This window comes from Drosophila willistoni, unplaced genomic scaffold (genome assembly GCF_018902025.1).
Source record: "Drosophila willistoni isolate 14030-0811.24 unplaced genomic scaffold, UCI_dwil_1.1 Seg171, whole genome shotgun sequence".
In the NCBI taxonomy this organism is placed as follows: domain Eukaryota; kingdom Metazoa; phylum Arthropoda; class Insecta; order Diptera; family Drosophilidae; genus Drosophila; species Drosophila willistoni.
In genome coordinates, this window is record NW_025814133.1 from 551811 (window position 1) to 577629 (window position 25819).

The 25819-nt window shown below is 39.1% G+C and overlaps 1 protein-coding gene across 1 annotated transcript in view; it reads left to right on the forward strand.

Moving 5' to 3' along the window:
• The first annotated feature begins 5104 nt into the window (after positions 1 to 5104).
• LOC111519616 (hemicentin-2) overlaps positions 5105 to 25819 on the forward strand; it is a 113635-nt gene continuing 92920 nt past the window's right edge. Inside the window, exons 1-2 of the mRNA XM_023181265.2 lie at positions 5105 to 5113; positions 6366 to 6459. Of these exons, the coding sequence (XP_023037033.2) occupies positions 5105 to 5113; positions 6366 to 6459 (103 nt within the window). The remainder of the gene's footprint in view (positions 5114 to 6365; positions 6460 to 25819) is intronic.

Below are 25819 nucleotides of genomic sequence, written 5' to 3' on the forward strand. Positions count from 1 at the left end.
TGTTTCTAAGTATATTCACCGATTAATGCTCAAGAGCCTTATCACTGGTCAGAACTCGGATTCTCCAAATATCTGCATTCCTAATGAATAAGTCACTCAACCAACTATCCGTGAATACAAAAAGAAAGCGAAATGAAAGAAAAATAAAAATTTTTGATAGCAAAGGATAGATAAAAAGGCTGGGGATTTTATTAAGAGATAGAATAAGAAGTAGGAGAAGGAAAAAGGAACCTGAAATTCTTGAACCCTTCAGTTCAGCCTGAATCCTATAAAGAAACACGGTTGAACCGAGACACTGTATACAAGTCTAACAAGCCTCCTAGTTGGGCGCCAAAATTATGTAATGTACACAACCCGGAATGAATCCAGATCATGTACATCCCCTCTTAGTCAAAGAATCTTCTTTGATCCAAGAAGAGGTCAGGTTCAGCCTATATAGGTAGTCTCTCTCGCAGTCCCTAATCATCAGATGTTATGATGGGCAAGAGTACCACAAATTAGGCCAAAGCCAACTCATCTACGGGCTTCGTGTATCGAGAAGTTTGGTCCGGGTGGGACTTCTGGCTGTCGGCTAGCAAACAGTCTTTGGGGGGGTTCTTTGGACCAGCATTACTCAATACACCCGTAGTACATAAAATAAAACAAAGTCCCTAGAGCACGAATATTACACAATTATTTAACCAAAAGAGATGAACTAGAAGGATGGAGAAAAAGGGTACATTAGTATCGCACGAATAGGGAAGCTATGAAGATGTTATTATAGCTTCGCGTCTAAACCCTCCCAACCAATGATTTTCCTTTCGCAAGATTCTGGAAAATCCCAAAATAATTCAGCTCACCGCTCACATTTCGCTACAAGGAAGATCACATAACTTTTACCCAAACATTACAAATGATATTTATTCACGAGGGTTACGGAATACCAAAATACTTCAATAAGTCGGAAACATAATCCGAGTTGACTAAACTAAAATGATGATTCTTATAATATGCGGTAATCAAATTAAATAATTGGATCATTTCAGGCATCCAAAAGCCAAATTAGGGATAATATGTTTTGTTTTGTGAATCTTAATTGTAAGGTGGATATATATAAACTTATAGATATTCAAAAATGAAAAGGTTAATTGGAATTTGGAAGTTTTCACTTAAATTACGAGATTAATTATAAATAACTGTAGGCTCGCTCACACAGTCAAAGGCTATTCTTAATATTGTTTCAATTTTTCAACACTGATTGTCAATTTTCTTTTTCTTTAATCTTTTCTTCTTAGCTTTACTGTACTTGAGAGAGTTTTTTCTTATTTGCTGATTATTTGACACTGAACTCGTATTCTTTTTGCATACAAACAGGGAAATACCAGATCGATCATGATTTATGTCAAGAACTTAGGACTTACCCATCCGTCCGGTCCGTCGAAGGCCTTCGTCGTCCGCTGGATGATGCTTAGGAATAAAATGTTAGGTTAAATCAAGCGTCTGGCAATCCTATGCAACAATTTCGGTCTAACGGACTCTCAATCCGCAACGAAGAAACTTTCTCTGCCCGTATCCGATTCGGGCGGCTATTCCAAGCTGGTCGACTTTGTCGAAATGTCTCTGTGCCCTTCACGGTGTGCAGCTTTTACGCCCACGGTGTCTCAAAAATTATTTCTGGCAAATTCTCGGAATTCGAATATGAAATTCCTTGCTTAGGCTTTCAGCATTCAATTTAATTATGTCTAAGTTTTCAAAAGAACTTATTAGAAACTTCCAACGATTCAAATATCCACAAAAATTAACTTACGATAATAAGATTCACAAAACTCCACAATAATTGTTGTCCTATATGCTCCAGATTAATATTTAATTAACAATTTGGCTTGATGGCCAAGAAAATTTCAGATTTAAATTTTATATTTTTTTTCTGGAGGAGCAGCGTGGTTTATGCGTCTAGCCAGGGCGGAAGTTCGTCAGAAAAGAGTGTGACCAATGCATGTGATCGCGCATGATGCTACTTTGCTAGGGTTGCACTAGTAAAGCTATCGAACTTCTAAGCTCAGCTGATCATTTTTATCGACACAATTACCCACCACTACGGAAATACAAACTAACGCCTTAAAATTTAAAAAGAAAACTAACGGCAGAAACTGGGCACTACAGACCAATCGATGGTAGTATTGTTTTCATTAAGGCTGGCAAAGTCAGTGTTACAAAAGCACCTAGTTACAGGTAACTCATTTGGACCAAATAATGGTGGAAGCAAGTGCAAATCAATTTTTAAATTTAATGTAGGATGAAATTTGTCTTCTGGAAGAACAAATGGTTCGATCCTAGAAACCTCACAATAAGAAGAATCCAATACAAAAATAAGATATAACGATTTTCCATTAGAATTTAAGACAGGATTGACTTGGGATAAAAATAAGCCTAGAGGGCAGCGACAGGGTACATTCATCTGTTGGTGACCATGCTAAAGCGGGTAAATTAAAATCACCTACTACTATGAGCATGTCTTGACTAAAAACTAAAGAGGAGACAAACTGAATGATTTAAATATACCACCATGTCTGACAATGGTGGAATATAGGAACAAGTAATAAAAGCATAAAAAGATTTAAAATTTACTTTAACACCGACAAACTCAATCTCCTGGGTACTAGAAAATTGAATCATTTCAGATAATAAAGCAGCATCAACAGCTATCAGAACGCCACCGCCTATGCGAGAAATCCGGTCACGTCTGAATATAGAAAAGTTTGTGGAAAAAACCGATGCATCAGCAATATCAGGTTTTAGCCACGTCTCTGTAAAAACTAGAATGTTATGTTCAAAAGAAAGAGTATCTACATAGAGATTATGAAGTTTAGATTTCAGTCCTCTAACGTTCTGGTAACCCAGGTAAAGGGACGAAGCTAGTTTTTTGACACACCAGCAGATGCTGATGTGGCAGGAATAGTATTAGTTGTTGTTGTTGGCAGGCTAATCGGTTGCCGATTTTTCTTTTTTACAGTATATTCCTTAACTATTATATGTTTCGGCCAAAAATCTTCTCGACATATAATGTCGAAGATATTGGCTGAAACACTAATTTTAAAGGACGAAATGTCCCGAGAATAAGAAAATTTAAACTTCTCCACCGCAATATTCGAGACGTTAACTTTCCTCCGAATATAGGCTATTACATCATCAGATGTGACAACAGGGTCTAGCCTAGAAACAAATATATGTTTCTTTGGTGGTATGCCAACGAGAGGCCGCGGTCCCGAAGCGTCAGCCGCAGCAGTAACGTTGGACAAGTCACCCACTGCAGCAGTCAACTTGTTTACGGGGCCCTCGATACTTTTAGAACTATCGGCAATTTCCATTGGAATGGGTAATTGCCCAGACACATCGGACACTACAATAGGCATCGTTTTTAAGAGATCATTCCCAGGTGATACCGGTAATTCATTACTAATAGCATTCACAACCGGGCTCTTAAACGATATCAATTGCTGTACATTAGGAGTGGACGGTGCATGAGACCGGTCGGGGACGATAAGAGACGCTGGCGGATCTACATATACATAAACACCCCAAGGACTGGTCCTTTTACGTTTCGGAGACTCATTAATAAACGATAGGCTTCTGAACTGAGTCTCCACTCCAATAAACTCCGCTTGGAGTTTGTTAAAACCTGCCCTCAAAGTGTCCAAATTATCTCTAGTCCGCCTCATGAAAGAGCGCATCTCATTCTCGACCTCCCGGCAAGCATCACATCCATATTTGAAGCCACCACCTTTAGCAATAGATTCCTTGATTCTGCCTGTGTAACCTGCACACTTAACGTGAACCGCATTGTCCCACAACCAACAAAGAATATAATCATGGGAGTCAACCGCATTAGTGGCAACTATGCAATTATTTTTTGAGCAGACAACCATTTTATCAAAAAGTTTAATTTAATTACAAAAGGAAATACAAAAAAATAAAAAATAAAAATTCTAAAGGTAAAAAATCTGTGTATAAGAATATACTGATTAGTTCTGACACAAGGGTTAATGTGCAGAGTAAGCCTTCACAACTAAAGAATTAAAAGAGATGAAAACACAAAAACAAAAACACGTATCACAGAGTCGCGGGTAGGCAAAAGACGAGAGCGCAAATCAAACAAGAATAGGAAAAAGCGGGAGAGCGCGTCAAATTCAACACATGCAACAACAATTTGTACGCAACAGCGCGAGAGTTAGTTACAACGGTAAAGACTCAAAAGCAACAGAGATAAGCAAAACAACAACACCGCCGATTCAAGTATTGTTGTAGGCTTTAATTTATGTATATTTAAACAAAAGCGACTCCAAGAATTCGCGAAATGAAAATCTAATTCGGATGCTGAAATTTTAACTAAACCGATAATGAGTTTAAAAGTTATAAAATAATTTTTAATCGCGAGGAAAAAATAAAATTTGATAAGCGCAAAAAAAACACGTCCGTCCTCTGCAACGAGTGAAAGTCTTTCGTATTCTTATGGCATTGTTAACGAAACTGTGTGCCAATGATGCCCGAGCATGGTGTTAACATGTAGATAGGGTGCAACAGTTTAAAAACTCGTCACCACCTAGAAGTATGAAAATGTCATCCTTTAAGATATTAACTGGGACTGAAATGAGGACTAGTTATGAAGTAGAGCTAAAAGACCGACGCACTGAAGACGGTAGAGACATTTACATTAGGAACGCATTTATCGATAGGAGAATTAAGAGCAGTGTAGAAAAAATTCACTGCACAATCTATATCACAGCACTCAAAAAGAAATGACCAATCAAAAGACGAAATAGAGTTGTTAAGAAGATTGTAATATGCTTTACAAAAACATCTACAACGATAAATAGAGATATTATTCGTTGAATTAGTATCGAAATTATAAGAAAAATTAACTTCCCAGACAAAACAAGATCAAGAACTCTTTTAAAAAAGTTAAATCAAGAATTAAACTGGTATAACGGGCATTCATAAAAAGAAAACAAGTAGACACGAAAAAACTAAGGGAGATTTTTAGGGAGATATTAGGCAAGTTAAAATCACCTAAGACTATAAGGAAATCACAATCTTTCAGACGACTGAAAGTTTCCAGAACATCAGCATGGTGCATGTAGGTCATGATATCAGAAGCTGGAGGAATATAAAAACAAGAAATATATAAGCTTAAGTTGAAACATGTAACTTTGACGCAAATAAACTTAACACCAAAGGGCAGTTCAATCGGCACAACATTTGAACACAGATTCAAGTTGACAGCAATGAGCACTCCAACGCCACGAGGACCAACACGATCAAGCCTATAAGAAAAATTGTTATTAGAAAGAATTTCATTATCCCAAACAGAGAAGTTGAGCCAAGTTTCCGAAAAAGCTAATATGTAAGCCGAAAAGGTTTGGCTATCACAGAACAGGTTCGAGAGCTCGGTTAGAAGACCTCTTACGTTTTGATATTGAATGCGCAGACTAAACGTTATTGGGTTTTTGAAGCAGGCAACGAAGAACATAAATTAGGTGTAAAGGTACCAGCCGGGATCCCATAGGGCATAGCTGAGAAATACTCTAGTAGAGTTATTTTAAAAGAAACTATTTCGGGAAGCGTAGAAAACTTAAACTTTTGTATTGAGACCTTAGCAGAACATATATGACCAATGTAAGCTGTCACAGACTCTCAGTATCTGGAGTAGTGATATAAAAAACATCGATGAATCGAATATCGATGTTCTCTTGGCGATGTGTCTCCATGTTTACCGATGTTTTTGTTGATGTCGATGTTCAGCGATGTATCGATACTTTACCAAAACATCGGTTTTATTTGTCATTTTTCAAATTTTATCATATAGATAAGGCTAGCATTGAGAAAAGAGACCATCGGGATTCAATATTTTTTTTATTAATACTTTATGCTTTAAGATTAATTTTAAAAACTGTTATGAGAACTTTTGATTATTAGAAAAAAGTGAACTTTATTAACTCAGACATACATAGATGCATCGAGATTTAAGCCCGATATTTTAAAACACCATCGAATATTAACATTGAAACTATTGATGAACATAGACATTGATGGTTTTATTGAAATTTACATCATTAATCTGGAGCAAGCTTAAAATGTGCAATGTTATAGTCAATAAAAATTGGCTTTGCTCAAAAGCTGCCGGCAGCGCTACCAGCAGCCTACTATACGCACAGACGCAACGCTATATTTGTAAGCCGTATAGTCGTATATATTTGATATTTTGTATTAAATTTGAATAGCTAAATCATGAAAATCCATTAATAAACTATTGAAGAAATGCATGTATCTTTGTGTATCCATTGAAATGACTTTACCAAATACTGTATAACGTCTCTTTTGCATTTTAGATCAAATTTTCTCAATTAAGAGATACAGGGATTTATGAATGTCAAGTGTCGACTACACCACCAGTTGGGTATACTATGATATTTTCTGTTGTAGGTACGTAAAATGATTATTTTGTTTTTACCTCTAATAAGTTAACTTAACCTATAAGATTAACAGTCGACTTTTAAATTGTTTGACCCATTTGTATATGTATGTATATGTATGTAGAGGGGCTGAGTCCACTGGACGAGACCAACACAACCTCTTCGTCCAGCAACTCAGGCCTCTGTTCATCTCGATTGTCCACCTATCGATATATATCAAACCAATCGTTATCGGCATTCTTATATCGTTAGGGGTTTTTACGCAATCCTAAATTCGACCATTCTACAGCCTCATTCGTCTTGAATGATGGACACTACATCTTCATGTAATCTGCTACGGCATATTTGGGCGGTTCTATTTGGCCCCTCATTTTCCCCAATATTATCTGCATCATATTTTGCTCATCTACGAATTTTATCTTTTCCCCGTTTCAACTCAACAAAAAATTCTTCCTCTGACTCAGACTTTAAACCTTGCTAAGTTATTGTTCTCATTTCGTCTTTAAGCGTTTCTTTGGACATTAAACAACAAGTCATTTTCAAAGCATCTATATGCTTCATCTTAGTGCCGAGAACTTGTCGTCACATTATCGGATGACAGTTTAGTCAATTTTTAACTTTAAAAACTCTACAAATGGTACTACGAATTGGAACTTATCCTTGCGTAGTCGCAAATGACTGGTAGATTATCAATTTTACGACCTTTGTAATGAATTGATACATCAAAAAGTGGTAGTGGCTAAACCCCTGATCGCAGTTGCAAACCTTTGGCTTGGTTGTTGGCCAGATACGATCATAAGTGCGCAACGTCATCATAGCTACGTCAGGTACAGAATCCACTTCAAAAATTGAAGATTGACCATTAATACGAACTGTGATACGTTTCTTTAGGCTCGCTAAATTAGATATGACGTTTACCGATTTCACGCGAGGAAATTTGTCCTTTGCTAGACAAACATCGTTCGACGATCCTTTACTCAAGCAGACACGCTTAAGATGGCCGCTCCGATCACAGCCGTGACATACTGCATCACGATAAGGGCATTGCTGCCGAAAGTGTAGAATCTTCTCGATTTGGTCTAACGGTAATGTACTGACCTGGTTAGGAAACGCCAATGATGTCAAAAGATCGTAGACTGGTGCTCCGACAAGTGTGAGGAAACGCGCCTTTTTGCGACCCTCATCATCGGCATCATTGGCAAGTAGGAATTTAAATCGCTCCAAATATGAGCCCCATTTATTTGGCTGTCCCAAGTTAAACGATTCCAAACTCCATTGAGGATTTTTAGCACTCGTTGAATCAATTAATTCCGAGTTTTCCTTAAATACGCCGGTCAATGGATTCTGCCCAAATTCACCAGCGAGCGACTATGCCATGCAAATGTGTGTGTGTAAACGTGCTTCCATAGTTTAATCTTTTAATTTTGCGAGTACATAAAATACAAACGAATGAACAAAATCTAAAAAACTTTTTTTCCACTAAGAAATATTTATTTCTTAACAATGTGATATATCAAATAAAAACAAAAAGCCATCCTTAAAATTTTAAAAAATAGAAAACGAAAACAACAACATGTGTATAGTGTTGTACCTTGCTGAACAGGTAAAGTAAAATTCGAAATTAATATTTTGTCCACAGATCCTTATTAGTCACAACACTTTTTATACGGTTTGGCATACTCTTGACCAACTTCTTTATGGTTTCTTTCTGTAACTCGTTTTAATTCTATACGGTTCCAAAGATCGCCAACGCTTCACGATTGACCAAAGGATTGTTCAATCGGATTGGTATCAGGACTTTGAGCTGGCTATTCCATTAGCTTAAAATCTTGGTTTTGTAACCATTTGCTGTCAATTTTGGCAGTATGCTTGGGGTCCCCATCTTGTTGAAACGTGATTTCTTTCGGAGATAGGCATACTTGTCCAAAATATTTTTTAGATGGGCATACTTGTCCAAAATATTTTTTAGATGGGTTTCGAAAATATTTAGACAATGCTCTTTTAACATTTTACCATCAATTTTTTGCACTGGTCCAATGTGCCACTAAGTAAATCATCCCAAACTTTTACATATTCTCCTCCATGCTTAAACGTTTGCTTCACATGATGTTTTTTGCATTTCATTCATTCGTGTTAAAAGATTTAACTATGGAAGCACTTTTGCTCCCTACTGTATATATGTAAACCTGTATATACATATGTATGCTTTTAGTGCGTGACAATGTGTTGATATTTACATCAATAAATCCAAGTTTAATTCTGGATGATAATCCAAAATCCAGAATCCCATCCTCGTCGCCAGTTTAGAATATCGTACTTGGACTACTTATTAATAATGAAGAAAGTAAGTCGTCTCGCCGACTTAGGTATACCATACACCAGTAATGCAAATATTTAAAATTTATTAAAGAATTGCATTTTCACATGCTTTTTACAAGCATATCTTAGTATCTTGCTTGAGTAAGCATACGAGCACCCTAGTGCCCCTACCAGCCAACGGCCAACTCCGGCCTTATGGAAAAACGTTTATATGCATAACTTGACTGTTTTTCGTCCGATTTTGATCAAATGTTGGTATTTTGATGGATATTAGTAGAAAAATACGGGAGATAATCGAGTTTTTTCAAATTATGAGGGCGTAAAGGGCGTGGTAAAATTTTTACAAATACAAAATGTGCGCATTTACTAAGCAAATATACATACCAAATTTGGTGGCTCTAGCTTTTACAGGAGAGATAATCGAGTTTTTTCAAAATATGGGGGCGTAAAGGGCGTGGTAAAATTTTTACAAATACAAAATGTGCGCATTTACTAAGCAAATATACATACAAAATTTGGTGGCTCTAGCTTTTACAGTCTCCGAGATCTAGGTGTTCATACGGACAGACGGACGGACAGACGGACAAGGCTACATCGACTCGGCTGATGATCCTGATCAGGAATATATACTTTATGGGTTCGGAAAAGCTTCCTTCTGCCTGTTACATACATTTTGGCGACTTTAATATAACATTTCACCCTGTGGGTGTATGGTATAAAAATAGTTAAAAACGTATATTATGGAAAAGTTAAATTACGTATGTGCTCTGCAATCGACATTGCATGACTTATTGGGAGAAACCAGCTTGGCACATGATAGGGCTGTATACACAACACCATTGGTCACCATCTTAGAGCTTCAGCAAAAAAGACTAATTGTTACTCCCTAGATTATAAGATTTCATATATATACTCAACATTTTGGTAAATAAAATCAGTTCATGTTTGGAATTAAATACATGAAGATTGGGTTATTTGCCTTCTCCCTGGACTCCCTCTTTATGAACTATTAAAGAATGCTGTGCTCACAATCTAAATAACGAATTTAAACGTTTTGGAATAATACACACTAAAGAAGATGCTAGATAAACTCACCATAATAACCATAATTATCCCGGATAATAATATACGACCATTTATTGACTTATCAATTTTTAAACAATTTTACGTTGCTTTACTAGACAGCGGTGCTACTATTTTTCTCTTTGATAGTGTTTATTTTAATATTAAATGAATTCAACCAAATTTTATTGACTTTACATTCATAGCGAAGTTTAAAGCTAAAGTTACATTCAAAACAAAAACGCATTTAATTAAAATAAAAACATTAACAAACATTAGCTTTTGCTTTGGTTAATATACGCCTCTCTTATTAATTTTTTTTTTTACTTTAACTAACACAGCAGTCGACGAAAAAGCTTAAGCTAAAGACAGATAGTAATTAATTAAAGAAGGCAGCTTAGCTTTATACACAACTAAACATCCCCGACCCGGTGGAGGTGTTTTATTTGCACAAGGTGCCAGCTATGCCCCGATTCACAGCCAATGTGGTCAGGGATGAGTTGCAGCCAATCCAAGTCCAGAATATTTTCATTGGTTTCGCTGTAGATGATTAAAACGTATAGCGCGAAGAGCAGTGACAGAAAGATGAGGAGAAATTAGGTGAGAAAGGTTGTTATAGGCAAAGAACAGTAAAAGGTTAAGATTGGCAAAGAACACGAAAAGGTTCGTGAAGAGAGTAGTTAGTCAGACATCTACTAAGGTGAATAGGAAAAAAGTTTCTGGTCCGACGTGAGGGAACACAAAAATATAGCGTATCTAGTAAATTAGTAGAAATGACTTCGCCGTTGACTAGTTTATGGAGAAAGAGAATGCAAAAAACGAGCCTACGGTTGTAAATTGAAGGAAGATTAATAAGAAGAAGTCTGTCGATGGTACACAATCTAACAGAACAGACTTAATAGAGTAATGAGCTAGGAACGGAGACAAACGACTGAAAGTCATAAAAGAACACTTAGAGGCATTAAGGTGTAATTTATTAACGTGGCACCAATCACAGAACGCATCGAGATCTGATTGCAAGTACTGTTGGGAAGAAGGATCATTATAGGAATAACAAATCTTGACGTCATCCGCAAACATGAGCACGCGTGAATGAGCCAAGGCCAAAGGCAAATCATTTATAAACAGTGTAAATAACAGTGGGCCCAGATGACTGCCTTGGGGTACACCTGACGTAACTCGAACAGTTTTAGATATCGAGGATCGAAAAGACACCTTTTGGGTTCTGCCAATAAGATTGGACTTTAACCAAGCCAATAATTTCGGGGAAAAACCATGATGTTAAGTTTCGCGAGAAGCATATATTGTTAAGACTTTATTCACATACTTATAAAAATAATACTGGACTATTTATGGACTTTGACGTGCGACTCAGTTGACAGTTTCTTCACGAATGTTTTACGGCCTCTGTTTAAGAATAAACATCGTGTTCATCTGAAGCGGCTTCACCAAATCAGACGCACTAAAGAAAATATAATACAACTGTACTTTTGCCACAAACAACTAACCTAGCATATGACTTGAATTACAATCAGCAACACACGTTGTGGAAAAAACAATGTAATTTTAAACTAACCTGAACCAAGTCTCATCAGTGCTGACACTTGAGCCAAGCCGTGACTCGGTTACGACATCCATTTTTTCAATCGTAATTTTCGTATTGTGCAAAAAAAAAAAAAATATTTCAATCGACTGATTGAATTTAATTCGCAAAATATTTTCTAAAGAAAAATAAATACTATTTTATTTATATGGAATTAATATTTTGTCTTGTCTTGGTGCATTTCCATTTTTTTTCCTCACAGATCCATGAAATTGATCTAGTCCGTTTAATGAAAATTAGTTCTGAGTTTTTTTTCTTCATTAAAAAGTTATCGGCACTCCAAATCCTACTGATCTCAATTGTTCCTCTTTTTTTTAAATACTCTTATAAATTTCAACATATTTCCACATTGTATAAATTTTAATATCCAAGTTATTATATATATTTCAACGGAGACAGCCTGGCTTGGCCTACATTCCGTGATTTGTTTAGCGCGATTTTTATCCATAATCCAAGCCTAACACAAGTAGAGAAACTTTAACACTTAAGTTGCAAAACTCGCGGTGAAGCCAGAGCCATTGTTTCTAGGTCACCCTTGACCAATGAAGGGTTCCAGTACGCGTGGGATAACCTCAGTGCGCGATACGAAAATAATCGATTATTGATTATGAGCCAAGCCAAGCAGCTTCTACAGATCCCAGCTGTAACCCAAGAGTCTGGCAAAGCGTTGAGAGAACTGCAGACGTCAATTCTAGGTTGCGTAACCAGTCTTGAGCGTTCCGGGGCTCGTACAGACAATTGGGATATCCTTCTCATAGCAATCTGTACGAGCAAAATGCGCAAATCCACCCTTCTGTTGTGGGAACAGTTCGTTCCAAATAAGACCGCCGTCTCATCCTGGGACGACCTGAATCGATTTCTAACTGTTCGCCACCGTGTACTAGAGGCCTTTCTCGCTCAAGTGCAAGAGAACTCAGCACCTGATGCTTGTATAACCCTGCGTCCTCCGACTCTTTCAGCAGCCCTCATGTAAACGTGGGAAGTTACTTCGCCTCCACTCGCAACACTGGCCTCCTGGGTACTGCGAGGGTAACTATTCATCATCGTGGCAAGCAGTTTCAAATCCGCGCTTTGATTGATATGGGATCCGAAGCGTCCTTTATTTCCCAAAGAATGTTTGAATTGATTAATCCTCCAAGCTGCAAAGTATCAACTAGCATTCGCGGCATTGGGCAATGCGATGCTGGTAGCGGCGACAAAGTGTGCCGCTTACAGATTTCTCCTCCTGACGAACCGCTGCGACAGTTCCAAGCAGTCGCCGTGGTGCTGCCTAGTGTAGCTGAAGCAATTCCGTCCCGCGCCGTCCGAATAAGGTGAAGCAGGATTCGCTTGACCTTCCGCTCGCTGATCCGCAATTTCACCAAAGAGCTCCTGTGGATTTGGAGCCGAGCTTCTTCCCACTATCCTTGGGGAACGAATCATCAAGAATGGTGGTGATTCTTTCGTGGAATCGAGGCGACGTTCGGATGGGTTCTCTGTGGATCCGTTACTGGAAAATCCAGAAGGTCTCGGTCCACCTCTTCCAGCAGTGCGAAGATGTCTCTAAAGACAGCAGCACCATCCGATTTAGGACGCAGTTCCAATTGCTTCAGGTGCCGCGTTTGTCAAGGGGCACACGCGCTCCGTCAGTGCCGACAGTTTCGAGGACTACGAGCTGACTACGGGTAGTCTTGAGCAACGGATACTGCCCGAACTGTTTGGGTCATGAGCATTCCAATGGTTCCCGCTGTGCTCCTGCAGGATGCCATCGATGTGGCAAGCAACACCACACGCTCTTGCACATCGACAGCGCAGTCGCCTACATCCAACCCAAAGAGCAAAGACCCGAAAGGCACCCGCCTTTCATTCGGACTTCTATCCAGAGGTCATCAGCCATCGTGCCGCCTACTCCATCTGCATCCAAAGTTCCCCCTCCACCTCCACCCGTGTCTTGGCGATCCAGAACGCTGCCATCCCCCATCCTTAGACATGTCCAGCGAGGCAATTGCAACTTGTTGCAAGGGGGGCGATATGTTCACGCCACCGGGTGAACAGCAGAGAGTGAGTGGTAGGGTTTTTTCCAAAACCGAATTCGGTCATACTGAGGAGGGTGACGAAGGGTTCTCCTGTAAATCGCCATATTGAATCCAGTACGAGATTTTTCCCCGAAACTTTTTACACTTTTCCACTGCTATAAATATCCAGTTTACCTTTAACCGAACCTCTTCGTGTGTGAGATTGTACTGTAAATAAAAATCATAGTTTTAAACGAAGTTCCCGCGCGTTTTTAGTTACTTACCAGCTCACCGACCAGAAAAAATTGGCACCCGCCAACTATTTGTATTTTTATTTGGATCCAAATTTTTCAACTACTATTTATAACTAATTCAATAAATTAAAAATATGTACATAAAATTGATAACTATTTTCGAAAATAAAGAGAAAGAAAATCTATCTGGAAATTAATAATAATTGTCAATAATCAATAAACAACTCTATAACATTATGTTATTTTCTAAAAAAGGAAGGTTTGTACTGACACTCTCCCTCTCTTTTGTAGCTATCACGGAATCATAAGAATTTATATGTAAACATAGGTAAAGCAAAAGAATAATTTTACAATAAAAATCTTAAAACTGCAACCAAAAGACACTGACGTGTCTGTCTGCACATTTTTAATATAATTGGAACCCGGTCATTACGAGAGGGACAGGTCCAGCTGCCTAAACTGCACATCAAGCCTTTTGGTGGCGACGATGTGGAGTGGCCAGCCTTTAAAGATTTATTCGAAAGTACCATTCACAATAGGGTGAATCTGGATAAAGCTCGGAAATTTCAGTAGCTTAGGTCTTTTTTCTGAGTTGAGGCTGCAAGTTTAATTTATCATTTGCATTTTACCGAAGCGTCGTACGAGGCGGCTTGGGCAACCCTAATGGAACGTTATGATCGACCTTGACATGTCGTTAACTCGCTTTCGGATACTTTTAGACGTCTGCCATCAACAACGGTGACAGATGTATCCGTCTTACGAAGATTGAACAAGTCGCACAATCAACATTAAGAAATCTACTCCAATATTGATATCCACAGAGGCAAGAGGGTGCCTTAAATGTGAGTCTAAATATCATACTGTACACAACTGTGACCAGTTCTTGGCGCTCTCCGTGGAGAGGTGCTACTCATTTGCTAAGGAGAAACGTTTGTGTTCCAGATGTCTAAGGCCTGACCATGGTATTTCAAGACGTGAGTCAAAGTATAGATCCAAACATTGTCAAGACAAGCAACTCACGCTGCTCGAATACTTGTCTCAGGAATTTCGTCAATCAATGCCGATACTACAAGAGTGGTCAGCGCAGTACAGTTGAAGTAAAGGTTCTTGTAGCATACACTAGATATTACAGCTCATGTTTTAGGTAAGAAAACCACTGCATTGACAAAGGATGAAGTCGACCCTGCCTTACTGAAAGTTTTCGATGGGCTAGAACTGGCTGATTCACCGGAAACAAGCGCTAAGAATGTGGATATGCGACTACGTGTGGTTCGTATTCACAGGAAAGGGTATATTCGACATAACATAATTGCAATATCCACAATTCTCCAATATTCCACGCTATGTATATGGACATATTGTTGGATAGCGACTACGTGTCGTTCTTATTCACAGGAAATAGTATATGCGACATAACATAATTGCACACAATATCCACAATATTTCCAATTGCAGCTAAGCAAGGATCGAAAACAGCATCTCTGTTATCAACGTTTACCGTCCAGTGTTGATGAAGGTGGCAAATCATTTTCGCTCTACACACTTTCGTGACTCAAATGGAAGGTATAGTGTTGAGCGTCCATTTAAGAATTCGGATGTTAAATTCGCAGACACTCGTCAGGGTGCAGCATCCGGTTATTGGTACTAAACTGAGAATTGTATTTTAATGGATCCTATAAGAATAAGAGTGGCAAATCACTAAGCGACGTGTCACTAATGGGCCCAAGTATTAGCGCAATCTAATGGATGTGTATTTATGCTGCCGAACTCACAAGTTTGTTTTTTTTGCGCAGACATCATACAAATGTGTGGAGAGAAAACCCAACTAAAAAGATGCAATATTAGCAGCTTTCTACGGTAACCTATTGTGCAGCCTGTGCACCGTTTTTAGCAGTACGTGTCTTAGAAAAACTCACCATCGAACTAATCGATAAATATCCAACAGCTGCCAAGATTCTAATGGAAGATTTCTATGTGGACGATTTCCTAACAAAGATAAACTTATTCATTAAATAAGTCAGGAGCAGCTAGAGCTTGGAAAATGGGTCTGCAATACTCACGGAATCGGTCATTTAGAAGAAGCAGCATCGACAAGTGTGAATGGAGATGCCTCCTCCGTTCTGGTATTAGGAATACCAAAGTCTGACATCTTGACATATGGTTAAAGGTTGAGCGAATTCACAGAAAGTACAAAAACACAAGTTTTACCAGACGTATCACGAATTTTTGGACCCGCTTTGTTTACTGGTGCCGGTCATAGTCCAATTCAAGATCCTTTTCTGAGAACTCTGGCTTTTTAACCTAGATTGGGACTCACCGCCTCCAGCAAAACTGTCAGACTGGTGGCATAACTATCGGTAAGACTTTAACACCATAAAGCAGTTGAAGATACGGCGTCATATTACATATGTCAACAAACGAATAGAGTTACACGTCTTCTCAGACGCCTCAATAAAACATACGCTGCAGTCGTAAGCTTTCGGATCGTGAACCAGGATGGCACCATAAAGATTTCATTGATTGCGGCTAAGACACGTGACGCTCCACTCAAGCAGCAATCGCTCCCTTGTTTGAAATTATGTGGCGCACTTCTGCTAAGTCGTCTGATTGCATCAATCAAGTTAGCTTGGATCTGGATAGCACCGTGTATGCTTGGTGTGATTCGACAATTGTGTTTGCATGGCTGAACCATTTGCAAGCTAATTTGAAGACGTTCATTGGCAATCGTACTGCCGAAATATTGGAAATAATACCGAGGGACTCGTGGCTTCATGTTAACACCAATCGAAGCCCCGCAGATTGCGCTTCCCGACTTAATCTTAATCTTTATCTTAATCTCTTAATCTTAAACTGTGGCTCAAGGGACTTGAGTAGGTCGAATCAATTCCAATGAATTTGGAGACACCATGGAATGAAGTAAAAGCATCGATAGTGAATGTCAAAGAAAAAAAATTTCAGAATTGGTCCATACAGAACCTCAATCACCGATAGAGTTTTATGGATTCGCTGATGCCTCAATGAGAGCATTTGGCTGTTGTATCTACGTTCGAGTCAAAACTGCGGAAGGTTTTAGCACTTCATTGGCTGAAATTCAAGAGTAGTCAGAGAATGTAGTTTCGCGTCGTGTGCCAACAAAATAAAACCCAGCTGACATAGTTTCACTAGGTTGTGATGTTTATGAATTAGTTGACTCGATTTGGTTAAAAGGAATTTAATCAAAAATTCCATATTGAATCTCAATGTGAGTGGCCGATGGGCCAATCGACCAGCATGTCGAACTCTCGGACAAAGAGCGCAGCTTGAAGATAAAGAAATCAGCTGACATGCTGACTCTTTGGGTGTTAGTGATTACAAGCCACGTCTTATGACACAAATAATGGGAAATTTTCCGACAGACAGAGTTAGAGAGCTCCGCCCATTCAGCATTTGCGGCGTAGATTTTTGTGGACCAGTACATATAACATTGAGAATTTGAGAAAGGTCTCCATATAAAGCTTATATTGCACTTTTCGTTCGATTTTCATCAAAAGAGGTTCATTTGGAATAAGTGTCTGATTTAAGTACTAACACTTTTAGTTTGGCTATCTAAAGGTTCACCTGCCGGAGAGGAGTACCCCGCGTGGTCCACTAGCGAAGCGAGGGCGACGCATCAAAAAGCGGATGCGAAAACCGGTGTTAGCGCAGTTGAGCGCTATATGTAGTACTTGTCTCGTCGCTTGATGTTTGATGTTATAGTTGGGTGCGGTCCGAGAGCGTTGGGGTCGCGTGGAGCAAAATCGCCCGCTCTGCCTAGTTAGTTAGAAAAAGAAAATAATAGACTAAAAATAAAAATCTTTTCTTTCGTCAATCACCTCAATTAAAGGTCCCGTTATATAAAAGAAAACAGTTTATCATACAAACTCTTATGATAAAGTCCAAGTAAGTGAAAGTAAGTCGAAGATAATTCTGTTATTTTTATAAATGCTAAGTTTGTAAAGTTTATAGGAACTGGTTTGCGTGAATATATTACATTGGCGCCAAGAGATTGCGTCCGAAAAAAGAGATAGCTGGAAACGTCATGATAGCAAAATACAACAAGATAAAGGATCTTCTTTCTACTACCCTGTCATGACATGTGGTCCGATCGTTTACCCAGAAAAGATTTGTTAGCAAAGTTTTTCTTTTCCTTGAAAAACTTAGATTTTAGGTGTACACGAATTATCAAAAGAAAGGAAAACACGAATTAAGATCTTGCAACAATTTAAGGAAATATTACTTGATTATAGTATAATAGTGTTATTTTTACTAAAATATTTAAGTCTATAAGTGTTGAGAACTTAACCATAAACTCGCTTTAGCGCGAGAGATAAAAACGCCTTGGCATTCTATATTTTGTATGCCTAAAAGCATTTATGAGGTCCATCAAGAAATAACAACTTTACTTTTATCGAAAAATGATTTTAGAAATGAAGATTGTTCTGACAAGTTGTCATCTGAAAACGAGCCTAAAGTACATGTGGGACTGGGGTATAGATTACAAAACAAACACAAATAATATTTGGATAAGTATTAATTTTTAGTAGATCTTAAGAAATTAATGTATAATGTATTTCGTCGTTTTGTTGACTCTTTTGTCGTTTGCGTCTGCAAGGCTTGCCAGATTGCCTTGCTCTCTTGAGTCAGCTGACTGAACTAGGGCTGGCTTAACAGGATTGCCAGACCATTCCCACATACATATGTATGCTTTATGGTACGAAAAAGCTAAACAAAAATTGCAAAGTTGAACTATTTGATTCCAATGAGAAAATCTTAAATTGGAGAAGCGTTTTCAGCCAACTACTGTTTTTTGCCAGATGAAAAAAAAAAGGCGTTGAGGCGACTGAGAATGGAGCGTGATCAAGTGACATAGAAGCTGATACACCAACGATGTCAACGCCATCAAGAGGCGAGGGTTTGTCAGTGCAACAAACGATTCTTGATGGAATGTTCGAAAGTCACACAGGAAACGGTACGGCAATTAAACGGCACAGTAAAATTAATCCAGCTCCGTGGTCTGTACCTGTGTTGGCGCAATCGACTATTCAAGGAGTGAGTCTATCGTTTCTGGCCAATACCGCCAACCTTCATAATGGCTTATGGACCCAAGGAATGCAGCATGGTCCTGGAAGCCAACTGCTGGCTACCGTTAAGCCCTAGGGTGCACTCTACGGATTTAGGACACAAGAAGACGAGGTGAATCTTATTCGACTCCAAAAGTGCTTAGAAGGAGGGGCTTGAGATGCCGTTCGAGGAAAGCTGATGTGTCCAGAGACGGTGGCGTATGCAATCGGTACGTTACGGATACAATACGGAAGACCGGAGATTATTCACTAGCCTTGGCGGTGCAGAAATATTGCGCGACACTGGTCGCAATTGGACTTAAAGAGTATCTGCACGATCCAGCTTTACTAGACGAGCTCGTCGAGAAATTGCCTGGAGACTTGAAACTCGATTGGGGAAGACACCGAATGCCTCTAATTGGATGTGTCGCTAGCCTGTCTATCTTTAAAGATTGGTTGTTTGGCATTGCAATGTGTGCCTCAATGGTTACGCCGTATACAGTTCCAGCTAAGGATGGAGCGAAGAGAACCAAAGAGCGAATATTTCTGCACAACGAATTGCAAAGTGGATGTAGTCCGGAATCGAAAACGCAGGAAGTACGCATCCGGTTGTGTCCCAAATGTGCAGTGAGTCATAACCTAGTAGACTGCCGCCCCTTTCGAGAAATGAGCATAAAGTTCATGCGGCAAAAGAGGCTCTGCTATTGTTGTTTTGATCAGCACGTGATATGGAATTGCAAAAGTAAATAAAGTTATTGTGTCGATGGGTGCAGGCAGATACACCACTCGTTGATCCACGAGACATCGCACTACAAGGAAAGCAAATCGCAGTGGCAGACGAATGAGGATTATAAACCAGTCCATCTACCAATTTTATTCCATGGGGATATAACAAGCAGGGCTTTATTCAGATATATGCCAATCATGTTATACGGAAGGAAGCGAAATTTAGCGACATATGCCTTAATGGACGAGGGAGCCGATTGCTCTTTGATTGAGGAAACTCTGGCAGACGAGTTAGAACTAGATGGCCCGGCCGAAGAACTGTGCTTAAAGTGGACTTTTCTAGTCACTCAAAGCGCGTGCAAGTATGTGAGTATTGGAGAGTCGTCGATGTGTCAAGGTGCGACGCGATTTGAACTCAAGAGTTTGCGCACGGAACGTAAGCTAGACTTGCCTACACAAACAGTTACCGACGAACTGGTAAGCTCAAGAAACCATCTGCAGTATTTACCAAATTTAAGTAACTGTAATGTAAAAGCAAGCTTAATTATTGGTCTGGATAATTTGAAAGTGTACGTGCCTTTGGAGATACGTGAGTCCGAAGGAGACGACATGGTCGCGGCGCGCTGTAGATTGGGCTGGTCTGTGTATGGCCGGCACAGCGACGCCGCTCCAGCGTCTTCACACATATTGCACATATGTGAGTGCAATGAAGCGAGCAGCATGCGCGCTTTGGGTGCGTCAATGAAAGAATACTTCGCTATGGAGTCTTCGGGAACACGTGTGGCAAGCAAGCCATTAAGATCGAAAGACGAAGAGCGCGCGTTGCAGATTATGGAGGCGACCACAAGTTATTACCCGATTGACAAGCGTTGGCAAACTGGACTGTTATGGAGGTTCGACAAAGTAGATCTACCAGATTCATACTCCATGTCCATGAGGCGACTTCAGTGTTTAGAAGCGAAAATGGAAAGGACATCGACCCTAGAAGCTTAATGTTGGACACTATGCAAAGCTATGAAGAAAAGGGATACATTTGAAGATTAACAGAAAGTGAGCTAAATAAGGGTAAAAGTTCATAGTTTCTTCCGACGAGGCTGGTCTGGAATGCAGCTGTAAAAGTCAAAGGCACGTCATTGAACGGGGGCTAAAAAAGTGCGAGCTGGGCAATGGACACTGTATCCATCGGGGAGAACATGTGGTGCAGTGCCACTTATTTACCCTAGGGTGTTGCAGTGCCCAATGGGTGGTCTGAGATCAGCTGCGCTGACATGCAGAGCTCCACCCCATGGTTAAGGGGTGCCTGGTGGTACGCCTGAAACTCTGAGTTATCCTGAACAAAATCAGCAATAGGCGTACGAAATTGTCACTCATCGAAGTCGGTCGTGTTATTTTTTGCCCTCTCGCTCAACTAATTTTTTCGTTCTTTCGTGTACTTAATTTCTATTAAATTAAATTATCTTAACCAATTTATATCATCGCTATATTGATCGCGAAGTTAAAAGTTAAATTTACATTTTTATTATTATCAAAACATTAACAAACGCACTTAATTTTTTGTTGTTGCGCTGTTTTTAATTTGTTTCTAATTTTCGCTCCCATCCGCGATCTCAGTTTACAGACAAAATTTGGTTTTTTTTGTGTGGTATTGGTATATTTTTGTTTTCTCTATTGATCGCGCTCGCGGCCGTTAACTTCGCGCTTGTCACAAGTGTTTGTTGTTGTGTGTTTTAATACAAAAACTATTTTTTTTTTGTTGTCTCTTTTCATTTGCATATTGCAGTTAGCTTTTGCTTTGGTTGGTATACGCCTCTCTTAACATATATATATATAAACTCTTCCCTTTTCATTTACATATTGATTTATAATTTGTTTTTGATAAATCAATTTATTAAAATAATGTCTGTCTGTTACAAATATAATTGCAATAATCCTAGCAAGACCACTGCAGACTTTTATTTACTGTTGGCTGTGTGATATTGTAATGCACTTTAAATATGCTGGTTATACTGTCAAGGTGCGGGATAGTAGTGCACAGGGTGGCGGCCTTAAATGGGGCTGTGATTCGTGTCATGGCTTAGAGCTCGAGATGCGAAGTTTTATGAAACGGACTGGGGATGCGTTTAAAACCCTGTCAGCTGGCGTTCATAAGCTCCAAGAGGGAGATTTTAATTTATCTGAGATTGCCTGGACCCTTTCATATGATTCTTTATTACTGTTGTCCTCCTTGTCACATTGTTTCATAGATGGTCTGCTTGAGTTGTCCCTGACTCAAATAAATCGTGTCCGGAATAGTCGTGAAAGATCACTAGACCTGGTATTTGTGTTGAATTCTTCCAACTGCGATGTTTCTAGGACTGATCGCTTAGTTATCCCTGAAGACAACTTCCATCCAACTCTGAATGTAACCATTGACCTTCCCTTTGGGGTTATGTCTCTATATAATAACTTGATGCCTCCAACTCGATGTTTTCGAAAGACAAACTTTACTAAACTTAAAAAACTTTTGTTAACTAATGATTGGTCACATCTGTATACTTGCACGTATGTGGACTCTAGTATTTCTGTCTTCTCTAAAACTCATAAATTTTTCGATGTATGTGTACCGCGTGTGACACAAGGATGGTCTGATAAACCTTTTTGGCAAAAGCATCGGATTTTTCCCTTTATGTAGTTGCTTGATCAAATTTTATGGTGCAAAATTCACAATGATATAAGGATTATCTTCAGCGATGTAAACATAAGTTTTCTCGCGATCCTAAGCAATTTTACAACTTTGTCAATGTAAAACGTAAGACATCAGTGCACCCATCTTACTTGTCTTTCGAAAACAATAAAGCTGACAATGATCAGGCGATTGCTGATATGTTTGCTGATTTTTTCAAAACAACTTATTCCTCTTCGATTTATCAAGCAAATCCTTCTTATCCTCATCACTTGCAATCGTCTAATTGCATTTTAGACCCTGTGTTTGAGGAAAGTTCATAGCGTGCTCAGTTCCGTCAAACCAATATATGCACCTGGCCCTGATGGAATACCAGGCTGCGTATTAAAGTTTTGCGCAGAGGCCTTACATAAGCCAATACTTAAGTTGTTTACACTGTCCGTTACATCTTCCGCCTTCCCGCCTATCTGGAAGGAATCATATATTATTCCTCTTCATAAAAAGGGGAAGAAGTCCGAAGTCTCCAATTATAGGGGTATTTCTAAATTGTCTGCCATACCCAAAGCATTTGAGAAAATAATAACATCTCGATTGCAGCATTTTTGTAGCTCGACACACAATTACCCACCACTTACTGAATTACAAACTAACGCCTTAAAATTTAACAATAAAACTAACGGCAGAAACTAGGCACTACAAATATAACTAATGTGCTGTTCCATGCTGGAAGCAACTTATTGGTCCAGTTTGTACTAGTGAGTGTTGTTTTAAGCCACAAACCAAAAACTCAGCCCGCGCTCATCACTCGTCCTTCTTTTCGCACATTTTGGTAATATATATGAACGTTCGATTAAAATTTTGCTAAAATGTTAGAGTTTTGGCTTATATTTTTTCAGTTTTTGACAAAATTTTAGATTGGTCGCATTGCAAAAAAAAAAACAAAAATATTTTTTGGTCTTACAAACCTGCCTGCGAAATTTTAACACGCTAGCATTAAAATTGTAGTTTATGCCATGATTTTCGACATCTGGACCATAGTGCAGAGGTAGAAATATGAGCATTAAAAATTAATTTATGGTCCATAAAAGCACGTAAGTCATTGATTATATGTATATACCACTGCAGTGGTACAGTGCACTATAAGGTTAAGAAAATAAGAGCTAAGTATGGAGTGCTTCTGTAAAATGACATAACTTTACATCTAGACCCGTTAACGTTTAAAATGTTGATTTCACATCAACTCTGAAGGTTATGAATATCGGATTGAAGCAGACCCGAAGACGACATGTCGACATGTGATGGTTGAGCTCCGATGAATTGCAGCGGGTACTCTTGGTGGTGCAGCGCTTTCTCCACAGCCGAAACAAACGCGGGTTGGCCGTTTCCGCCGATTTACCCTTGGTGTACCACTCAAAGTGCAACTAGCATCGCTTCTTATGTGTAAAAGGATAAATGAGGTCAGGCATATGGGTCTATAGTCCTCAGTCTGCATATGTCTAGTTTTTTTTTCGCTTTGGGAATAAGCACAACCCAATCTATAGGCACATAGCTTAGTCCTCAGTGTCAGCTTGAACATTTGTTGGAGTTGATTGCGTTCAATTTGCAAGGTTCGGTTCCACAATAGTAGTTGCTGAGTGGGATGGAGAGGCTGGACTGCCCAAACTGCTTTACAGTGCTATTCGGAAATGATCCCAGTTAGTATTTCGGGGTTCCTGAGAGAGCTCTTCGTCACCTTCGCGCGAAATCAATCTCATATTGGATATCCCAATGGTCTGAGAAGGATGGTTTGCTAAGAATCTATTCTGCTAGATTAGTGTTTCGCCCGATAGCTTCTCTTTTATTATGTAATAGGATAAAATCAGCAAATGATTCACCAATGTTATTATTTGCCGGGATTCCAAAGAAAATTTGGAGCGGTATTGTCGTCTGTAGCGACAATAAGAGTCCGCTTCTTGGCGTCTGTCCATAGTGTCAGGTATTGAAGTTACTCTGGTGGCGCATCTGTGTCGTGCACCATGTAGCGGGAAGCTACGATGGAGATGTTGTAAGCTAAGAGGGTCTCATCTCCGTCAGCACCTTCGCCTTCGACATTGAGACCGTGGGATGTTTCGATGATGGCATCGAGACCCAAGCCTCTTTCCACCTCACCCCCAAGTCATCTTCCCAAACCATGATTGTGGCATATCTTCAGTCCCTTCGTTGATCTGCAGGATGCACAGCAACCTCCTTCCGCTCTCAGGTGTCGGGTTTGCGCAATGTAGCGCCCTTCATTCTTCGGTAGGCACTTCCCGGTTTTGGTACTGGAGCAGTTTTATCGCGTGTTCTTTCGGTTCGCCTTTTGCGATCACCCCGCTCCATGTGGGCAGTAGCATAACTGGAGGCGCCATTCTGGTAAGAATGGCGTCCGCACTAATGCTTGCCACTTTCCTTGATCAGTTGCTGCCTGGATTTTTAAAGCCGCCTTGTTTTTAATCAAGTTTTTTTTTTATGTATTCTTATATATATAAAATTGTAAGCCGTTTTTTTGTAATTTAATAAGTTATTCAGGAATCAATCAATTTTGCCCATTTTTTTTGTAAATGTTCGTTGTGGCCCAAAGAAGGGCTTTTGGAAGAAAGAAGTTTTCTTCCAAAAGAAAGTTAATTTTCATTTTAGCCAATTAACTAAAGGCGTTTTAAAATGAATGAATAAAATGAATTCAAATAATGAACCAGTGTTGTACAACGTATACCTCTAACGTAAAGTGTTGTATAACATATAGCTTTAATATACCAATGGTGCTGCCATACATTTAATGACTGATGTATTGTTTATTTGGCATTCGTTGCAAGATCATTGCATTCGTGACTGTTATATGTTAATTTTTTGCGTTCAATAAGAAAAGTGAGGTTAGAATTTAAAAAATTAAGTGAATCGTATATAAACCAAATTCAAAATGCCACTTCCAAGACGTTAAAATACTGATAGACGAACACGAACCGCCAAAGTTGTTAGAGAATTTCGTAGACGTAATGCGAACACGGTTGACAACAACATGGAATTGGCGGCTCATAATTATGATAGCACAATTGATTATAGCATATATTCCATTGGCCGAACTGCACATTCCGCTTTAAAATTGCCATTAAACATGCTAACAGTTGAGACTCCAACGTGTAATATTTCAAGAAATTCAGGAATGGCAAAAGTCTTGCAACAAGCAGCAATTATTTTATGGGATGAATGTCCGATGGCCCATAATAAATCTTTGCAAGCATTGAATCAAACATCAAACAGGATCTACGGGGCAATCAAGAATTATTTGGATGTGCATTAATATCTGGTCATTTCGACAAGTATGCATGTACTCTGTTGATGACGAAAGACGTAGTAGACAGCAAGCAGCCCTACCGGCAGAGCTGGGAGCAGAGCCGATTATTATATTGACTGTATCTTGTGTTATATTTATCCGATCACATTCAAATTTTGGGATCTGGGGTTTTATATCCAATATTATCACATACGTAAATTTCATAGCATACTTTTATGAAAATGTTTCTTTTAGTTCTTCTAGACCTATATGATATAGTGATGATCCTGATGGTTTTCATACTTTATTTTTCCCGGGTAATAAAAAATCCCGAAAAAAATTTCAGCCCGATAGCTCTTAAGACGACTGAGTAAAACGCAAAC